This window comes from Cebidichthys violaceus, unplaced genomic scaffold (assembly GCF_023349555.1).
Source record: "Cebidichthys violaceus isolate CVI_PGR_0920_01 unplaced genomic scaffold, fCebVio1.0.p SCAF_15, whole genome shotgun sequence".
In the NCBI taxonomy this organism is placed as follows: Eukaryota; Metazoa; Chordata; class Actinopteri; order Perciformes; family Stichaeidae; genus Cebidichthys; species Cebidichthys violaceus.
The window spans coordinates 5,071,432-5,081,192 of NW_027176318.1; the positions used below are offsets into that span (position 1 = coordinate 5,071,432).

The 9,761-nt window shown below is 43.3% G+C and overlaps 1 protein-coding gene across 1 annotated transcript in view; it reads left to right on the forward strand.

Annotated features, from left to right (window-relative positions):
• pard3aa (par-3 family cell polarity regulator alpha, a) overlaps positions 1 to 5,791 on the forward strand; it is a 312,866-nt gene extending 307,075 nt beyond the window's left edge. The window contains 1 exon segment of the mRNA XM_068710318.1: positions 2,282 to 5,791. Coding sequence (XP_068566419.1) covers positions 2,282 to 2,711 — 430 coding nt within the window. The 3' untranslated portion in view covers positions 2,712 to 5,791.
• Positions 5,792 to 9,761: the final 3,970 nt, after the last annotated feature.

Sequence of the window (9,761 nt, forward strand, 5' to 3'; positions counted from 1 at the left end):
CATCTGCCCCTCCGCCAATTACCCACGTACTAACTCGCGCTCCGCATGCGTGCACACACACACACACACACAGAGCCGGACGAGGTCATGTGTTTGTGCTGCACACGTACAGCGCATACATGCACACACATTTGTCCTGGCATGCATATATGTAGACCGAAGCTCCAAAGGCTCAGATACTGACATTACAGTGACATGTGCTTAGATATTGTGGACCACTTGGGCATTCATTAGAAATGCTGGAAATGTGAGACTCTCATTAGAATTACACAGAGATGGAGATTCAAACTAACTGGCTAGAGGGAAGAAAATACAGTAATTCGTATTTTTTACTATTTGATTGAAAATCGCTAAATCCTGAAGGGGAGACACCCCAGGCAAGAACATTTTTTTTCTTGCGCTGGTTATTTTTGAGATTTTGGGCTCAGACTGGTAGAAAGAAAACATCCAAACTACACATTTAGGTGTTTATTCTAATACGTTGTCAGTAGATTTCTCTTGAATTAATCAAAGGTTTGTATTTTGCCTCGTTTATACAAACGTAACATTTCAGAAAACTTGTAATACAAAAAATAATTGTCTTAATGTAATGTATGATGTACCCTCATCACCTATAGTGGCTTTAGAATGTATGGAATTTAAAATACATATCTTTTAAGTCTGTTTTCTCTAAATTCGTTTTTTCTTACTCTGAGCCAGAAATCTCCTCTTCAGTTTCACTTACATAAACGTTTTTTCGTTTATCTATAATTCATAGCCTGATTTATAAAACATTTTATTTCTACTAACATGGCTGTTGACAGTATTTTCAGATTTATGGGGTGATACAAAGAGAAATCCAAAACTCCCTCTGTAAAAAACCTTTGACTCTAATACGTCAAAATGAGTCTTTCTTCAACTTCCTCAACATTGTCTTCACTGTCAACAGTCTGTGATTCATCCCACAGGTTCTTGTGGTATCTCTGTGTCCGCCCTAACCCCAGGGTGTTGTTCCTTTCGTTTTTAGTTCGGGAAGACACTTTGGCTACGACGTATCTTAAGTGACTACTTGTATAGTCTCCGTATAGCTACGTTGTCAGCTCTGTATAAATCAAAGCTTTGGAGAATTTATGTTCTTTTGGTACAGTCAAATTTATCATCTAAGTCATGTTTTACCTGTCAAGCAACATTGCAGTATGTATAGAATAAGAAATCAAGGTGCAAGGTAGAATTGATTGTCATTATCTCCATTGTGAGGTTTCAGTTTTAGAGAAAACGAAATTGTTAGAAACAACAGTGCTTTGAACAGTAAATAGCCCCTCCTGTCTTGAGACTCTCTGCAGTGAGACCCATCCAGATAAGACATGCAGGCGTCTCGTCCTGAAAGCGTGCCGGGTCCCTGTCTCCCTCTTCAGGCTTGTGTGCCGTGAACTCAAAAGCCTTTTAAGCGCTCAGCGGGTCAGTGAGGTGTGAATGGGATTTCTCTTAGCACCCTTGACGCCAAAGACACTGTCACAGGTCTACCATCGCACGGCGGGCCTTAATGGATCCTAATAATGGAGGAGCAGCCTCAACACTTTAGCCAAAGACCTGGCAGTTCCCAGTGACAGCTTTCCGGGGCCAATTTCCAGGAAGGGGAGCATGTATGGCGGAAGACATGCTTGGGCGTTATTTCTTTTTTTTTTTGTTGTATGAGAGATAATACGCGTGCTTCTCGGGCTGTCCTGTCAGTGTAGGGTTCTGGCGGGCAGACCGAAGATGAGTAGAAGGCGGATATCGCTGCGAGGCCTGCCATTACTCTGTCTGTGCTGTAAGTGCACCCGTCTGCATCTCCAAAAAAGTAGTTAAATGGATGAAAGCAGCCATTTTTCTCAGGGAGGTTTTAACATTTGTGTTTGTTTACAATGTGGAACTAATAGTGCTGTGGGCATTTTTAGGCTTCCCTCGTTTGTTTCCTGTCTCTTTCATGTCCCCGCGTCCCAGGATTCAGTGTAATCATGCAGCAGACTATAACACATCTCCCTTTGCTCCACTCGGGTTGCCTTCAGTATTTTAACTCAACGCCACGACCGCATCCCCCTTTTAATCCGACAAAATGAGAAAATGGCCACATTCTCTGCTGAAGTGCAGTTTCTTTTGAATTCCCCTTCAATAGCACTGACCCAGGGGCCGCTACGGACAAAAAAGCAATCTTTTCTGAGCGGTTGCTCTCCTACTTTGGTCCCTTTAGATACAGGCGCTGTTTAAGGTGACTCACTCAACAGCGCATTTGACCTCTTTACCTGTCTCTGTGTGTGTTTAGGCAACCTCGAAAGAACCCCAGCACGGCATCCCAGGACTCGTGGGACAAGGTGTACATGCCAGCGGAGGGATTCCAGACATCCAAAGAGAACCCCCGCTACTCCGGCAGCCATGGATCACGTAACGGCTACCTGGCCACGTCCAGCTTCAACGCCCGCGCCCTCTTGGAGACCCAGGAGCTGCTGAGGCAGGACCAGAGACGCAGAGAGCAGGAGGCCAACAAGACCAGGCCGCCTCCCGCGCAGGAGAACCCCAGCGGCGGCACCTACGACCACGGCAGAGACCACGCTCAGGCCCCGGGCTCCGCCCTTGTGAAGGCCCCACCTCAGTCCAAGGGCCCCTACAGACAGGACGTTCCCCCGTCGCCCTCACAGCTCGCCAAGCTCAGCAGGCTCCAGGGTTCCGAGAAAGGGAGGCTTTTTTACTCCTGAGACAGTGACGAGACTTTTATTAGGACTGATTCTAAGAAACATTAACAGGGAAAATTACAAAGAGGGAAATGAGTCTGTGCGCTTTATGAAATGCTGAGATACAAAGGTTTTTATAGGACTGTTGACAGAAAATGTTAATATGTAAAACTAAAAAAATGATTTTTTTTTTTTAACGATATGAACCATTATCCTTTTTAACTGATTGTGAGATGTTTTACTGTCCAGAATCGTGATCATCTAACTATGTGTAAAAGTGCCTTTTAGTCCATCGATTGTTCACCTTCAGTCAGCATCGGCCCCCTTTTGCTTTTCTCAACTCAGCTTTGAGCCATCCATCTGATACCTACACAGGGGCCAGGCATCAGACATGGGCAGGGATCTCGGTCGGTACGATGCTCGTGCGGATGAGGCTCTATTTTTGCCGCTCGTGGGGACTTTGACTTTGTGTTCATGTGAGTGTGTAGTTTGTGTGTGCGTGTGCGTGCTGGCAGGAGTTGGCATGTGGTGACAAAGGGCGGAGGTTAAGCAGCGTGTGTGAACTGTGGAGTCGGAGCTGGAGGTTTTGAGCGTGACCGCTCACCCCACCCTCGGTGTCCCCTTTGGTTTCAGATATTTACCCAGAGCGGGTAACGTCCTTCCAGATCGCCCCCCCCCCCTCCCGCCCAACCCCCGGTATTCAATATGATAATCCTGAATTCTCTCTTCCTCTGCTGGCTGCTTTATTCTCTTCACACTGTCACCCTCAGCATACGGCCATCTCGGAGGAGGAAAACAGCTTTAGATCTCCTTTATCCCTACCCTGTCCCGCCCACATCGGGAATCCAGCAGTGGAAACGGGGTCAGGTCTGGGTTATTAATGAATGGACCTCATTAAAAATGAATGGGCCTCCTTTTGTGTGTGTATGTTGTCATGTATGACAAGAACGGAAGAAGCGGCGACCTTGCCTAGCGTGATTCTGGCCCCGTCCTCGCCTACAATGATTCGGCTGTAACCGAAGCCCGCTGGCCTCGAGGTGTCTGAGTTGTTCCTCTGAATATTTCATCAGGGCGGTTTCATAGGAAACCACATCGCCTCTGCAGTCGGTGGCCTCAGTGTGAGATCGCCTATCCATCAGGGCCGATACAATGGTGCTGATTTTTATTTTCCTTTTCTTGATCATTTCCATTGGTAGGAAACCACTGGGAGGTCTGTTTGTGGTTCAATCAGTAATTACTGGTGCATTTTCAGTGTGTGTATGAGAGTGTATATGCGTGTGTCTGTGTATGTCAGTTGGGATGATATTATCATCGAAGATGGGAATGCATTGCTGCATGTAGTGATCGTTCCCCGCTGCACAGCTGGCCCAGCAACACTTCCCCTGTTGGAAGTCTTTGTCATGCAAATGTCTACGTGTAAAACCTGGTTACTCGTATACATGGCCAAGACTTCTCTGGCTGGGGAAATCAGGTTTCTGTAATCCCCTACCCCGATTATGGAAACCAGGTTTCTGGTTTACACGACTATTTTATGAAATCGCTGGAAAAATCCAACTGTTGCCTGGTTTCATACAGTAAGTGCATGTAAACACACCGCTTTCTGAAAAGAGTGCAGGAAGTTACAAACTATGCAACGTGTGAGGAACTTTTCACTGGTAGTGAAACCTGTATATGACTTATACAAGCAAACGAGACCGTCAGTGCGATGTACTTCTTTGTAGTTATTTTTAATGCTTGCTGTCGGTGCCACCAAGTCGGATTCGAAATCACGAAATCTGACAAAACCCTGCAGGTTCACCAGAAACTCCGTCAGCTCAGACTCCAGCAGCGACCGGCTCCCTGCGCACATGTGCTAGATGCCCAGGACGCTACTGCTTTTGTCCACAGTGACAAAATGAAACACAAAATGAAAGTCTCTTGTAGTAACTTTAAGTAAATGAAACATTCATGTCCTATTAATAAACATTGAAATGAATGTGTGCATCTAAACCTGTTATTTCCAGAGCCCTGGGGTCAGGACTAAGATAAAGCTCCTGTTTTCTATTCGGCATGCAATGGTTAGAGTAGTTAGGAGTAGGATCTGGAGAATTATTGCGGTGGAGGGTCTATGGGCCTCACAAGTACATGAAAAAATATGTTCTCACACTTAAAAGGGAATGTGAAATACAGTTCAGTATGTTTGTTTGTCTACCAATGTTCCAGTGTGTGTGTGTGTGTGTGTGTGTGTGTGTGTGTGTAGGTGGACATGTGTTTAAGTGTCTGTGAACGCTGCCAGTAACTGGATGCTCCAATATGTCTATGAATATGTCTTGGCAGCCACATGAACCACTTGGCTGCTGAGTGGGAGAAGAGCAGAGGAGTAGGAGGCGGAGAAGATGGGAGGCCTGACCTTGCAGATGATTCAGTCAATGAAGTAATCACAACTATTCCTCTGAGTCTGCAGTACAAACACGAGGTTACCAACTAGGCTGCGCTCACTTTGGCTGTCTCTTCTTCTTCTTCTTCTTCTTCTTCTTCTTCTTCTTCTTCTTCTTCTTCTTCTCTTCATTTTTCTCCATCTGTAGCTTTCACATGTTTGTTTGTTTGTTTGTTCTTCTGGGGCAGAATCAGACCTGGTCTTGTTTGCATATGTGTGTGTGTGTGCGTCTGACACAGAAGCGGTTTTAACTGACGCTCCCATGTTTTATGAGTCCCCATCATGAGCTGGGGAGGGGTTCAAGTGCCTGATTTTTTTTCTCCTCGAATGCAAATTTGATAATATCCCATAATGCACGTTTATTATTTCTGTTGTGTAATTGATGTTTGTGCAGCGCCTCTGTGACACATGGATTCTTCCCATAAAGCTATTGTTTCGGTGGATTTTTCTCTTTTTTTTTTTATCCTGGGAGAAATGAGAAAATATATTGTTATTGTTCCATTGTGTTTTTATGACCATCCCTCATTGTATTTTATTATCCACAATATGGTACTATGGTGGTAAAAAATGACTTATATGTAAGCACAGTGCAATTTTCCTTTTTACAACATTGTATCATTAAGAACGGTTTCTGCCATTCTCTGTACATACCATATAAACTTTTTTTTTGTGAATAAATTGAGGGTGGATTCAAATTCTTTTCCCTTGATTGTGCTGCTTTCACATTCACTAATGGTGTCTCTGTTTGTGACACACCAGTGAAATAAAATGCATAATTAAAGGAAGTAAATGTATTTTTTTTAATATCTTGCTTCTTCCATACTGCAGTTTTTAAAATACGATATTAAGGATTTAGGGGTTCAATAATGAAACACAGTTTGTTTCCATTGTTTTCCCATTGTAATTATAAATCTGTCTTTCAGATGTATTTAGTTGAGAAGATGTATTAATATTATTAGTCATCTGTCATACCTTTAACAGCTAAAAATGAAATCAAGAAAAAGAATCCGGATTTTCTCAACATTTCTGCTCTTAACTGGAGGAATGTTGAAACAAGTTGGAGCTCTGCATTAGCTACAGCTTTCCATTGGCACTACCTCAAAATGTGGCTCCCACATTTGTTGAAGTGGCAGTGAGAAAGTCTGATCAGGACACATCCTCCCTGTCTCTCCATCTCTTTAATCTCCATTGCTGATAGGTCAATGTAACGGCTGGCGGGGAGGTTTGGCCTCAAACTGGCTGAACTTCTAATAACATCTTCTGGGGACTCCTATGGTGATAAAGACAATAGTCAAATTTATGATGTTCAACTCCGGGGGGGGGGGGTTTGGTTTTAGGATTTGGCCCTGCATCACAGTGCTCCTGCCAGATCTGTCTTCATCCTCAGGAAGGGAGAGGCCTTTGAAAGAATCAATGTGGGCAGAGTGGAAAGCACATGCATCCGGGATAAAGACATCCACTCGTCTATATATCACCTTTGTGAATACGGGTAAAAAATTTAAGTGAAGGAGAGCAGACCAAACTGTGGAATTTTGCCCAGACTGTGAATGGACCGAGAGGAGCTTTTACCTGAATAATACCTCGAGGGGGGGAGTTTAAACGCACCGTCTCTGAAGTAACTGCATTTGAACTATCCTGCAGAGCCACAGTCCATTTCCTTCAATATTACCTTTGATTGAGTGTCAATAGAGCAAATGTAGAGGAATGATCCTGCGTTTGGTCCAGTCTGCCTTTTACAGTCAGGTGCTTTTTAGAAGCCCCGAGCAGCGTTTCAGCTTTCACCTTGGTCACATGCAAAGAGCTTTTATCGACAGGATGCTCCCTGTGGTGTGACACGAGACGGGGGCGTCGTCTTAAACCACTTTTATATGCTTTAGCAAATGAGCCCCTGTTTCAGCGTATGAAATATCTTGCGTTATTTCATTATATGCAGATGACATCCTTCTGTTCTTTACAAAGCTGCCGTGACAATTTTGTGTAGTATATAAGAAGAATATTGAGCGTTTCAAGCTATAATGTTAACTTATGGAAATGTTTTATAGTGCAATTAAACCCTTCATCAGTCCCGGGCCAAAATCTGCATGACTACTGTTATCAGCCTTCCAAAGTCTCTCATTAGATTCAGATATAGATTTATTGCACATTTTCGTTTTCATTACATAATCAGTGTTTGAAAATTGACATTTATTTTGTGTGAATAGCTCCATTCAATATTTATGATGGATTATATATAAATGGGGAATTTAGGTTTGCCTAGAAATAAATGTTTTCATAATTCTGAATATGATAGCTTGTTACAGAGCAGTAATCCAACTAGTCAGAGACCTCTGTTCTTTAGGGGGGACCTGACAGGAGCTATGGGCTTACAACTGTCTCATAACAAATAATACAGGGCAAAATCACTGATAAAGTAAAACAACACATATTTACTCAAAATAACTTTTACTCAGGTTTTAACTCAAATACAACCGTGTCACTGATCTTACTGACTTCCTAGGGGTCCACGGTCAACTCATAGAATGTGCTTATTTACAAAAGCATTATAACCAATAAATAATAGAGGCAAATTACTTCTTACAGTCTCTCCCCCTAAATAATTAGAATGGGACACACCCATACTTTGATGCTACTTTGATTGGTTTAATATGGTTTAATTAATAACACACAAGGAGGGTTTACTTGCAGGCACAATAGCTCTTTTTGCCAGTAAAGACCAGGAAGTTTATTGCCAACGGTATGAGTTCATGTGCAAGCCTCGCTTAAACAGTGGACGGGACCGCGGCATTCCACTGGGACTGATAGGGTTTAATAGGACGCAGACAATATGGTCCTTTCCAGATTTAGAAATAGCATTTAGGATTATAGATACCATATGGTATGGAGAAACATTAGCTTTTATGGACGATAAAATGTTCAGTCTGTCGCTATATTTCTATTGTGATTTGTGGAAATGTCTAGAAGGGATATTCTCATGTACAGTAAGGTCATCGTTACAGAACCGACATCACAGACACAAATCAAGTCGATGTATCCACAGAGGTAATGTAAAGCCATCAAAACACAATAGGTCTCATCCTAGCATGATACACAATGCAGCATATAACCTAGTGGGCTGTATCAGCTTGCACCCTTAACACTTCAAGGCCTGAGGGAACAGTAAAGCTGTCCCCCCCCCCCCCCCCCCCCCCCACTCCGCCCGATCATTGCTCACACAGAAAGAGCTCTGCCTAGTCTTTAATATCCCTTTTGCATTCCAGCCATCTTAATACTTCATAATGAAAACCTTTTTGTACAGTGATCAACAGCAGACCCAGTGATTTCATTACTCCACTCTGTCCTATTGACCCCTGCAGGCCAGACCAGTTGATCCCGTGTTGCGAAGTGCAAGTGTGCTGATATGAGAAGCAGATGGGGTTTGTGTGAACCGCCACTCGATAAAACAACGCTAATGTCTAGGGATTTAGGAGATCTTTTTTTTAACCCTCTTTTCGGCCTGGTGAGTCGGAGTCACCTGTTTCGGGTTGAAGAACCTGCTTCTCCCTCTGATCCCCGATCTGCTGCTCCAGTGGGATTTCAAAAGAGGAAGCCGACGTAGTAGGAAAAATCGTGGTCATAAATCTTGGCAGGAAAAAAAAAAGCCAATTGTGGGAGGCTGACTTGAACGCAAGCGCAGACGCGCACGCACATACCTGGGGGTTCTTCCCTCAAGCTTTGGGCAACATCTGGTGAGTGTGTGTGTATCAGAGGAGAGAAGCTGGTCTCTGTAATGTGTAGGTGGAGGAGGGAGGAGGGAAGGCTAATGCCTCTCACTCTCTAGACCATGGAGTGGGCTTTGTGTGTGTGTGTGTGTATATGTGTGTGTGTGTGTGTGTGTGTGTGTGTGTGTGTGTGTGTGTGTGTGTGTGTGTGTGTGTGTGTGTGTGTGTGTGTGTTAAAGAGAGAAACAGAATGAGTCACAGATGAACTGCTTCACTGAAAAGATGGCCAGATGAAGAACAGAGAGAGAGAGAGAGAGAGAGAGAGAGAGAGAGAGAGAGAGAGAGAGAGAGAGAGAGTACTGACTGTGTCTACCAGAATGGCCTCTCATCTCATCTGGAATCCAAGCACTTTGTTCAGCAAGATATAATGTGAAACTGAAGGGAACTGTTTTAGGCAATAGGCCCAACGACTGACCTTTAGTAACAGTCAGGGGTGTGTGTTGGATGAAGCCGTCGCAAACTGAGCTTACTGAACTCTTAAGACTGACGTAAATTTGAGGGAATTGAATTCATGGTATACGGATGTATACCTGTCCAATGTCTCTCATAATTTACAATATGGGGAAAATTGTAATGTATTGAAGCTGTATGACTGCAAAAAGAGTTTATTTCGACAGTCATAATAGTTCATAAGTAATATCTGAAACCATTTGTATTAGATTATTTCTTAATGTTGTCCACGTCATATGTTCAGTCTTTTTTATGTTGTAGCTGACAGGAAAGAAGCCTGAAATTGTGATTTATTAATGTCACAGTCATATCCCAAACAGAGAAACTGGGTTAGTGTGCTTATTTCAAGGATCAGACTAATCTTAAAAACAGACAAAAAACAACACTGTAAATATACTATATGTTATTTGTTTTGTTTTTCCCATGATTGGTAAGAAGTGGTATATACAG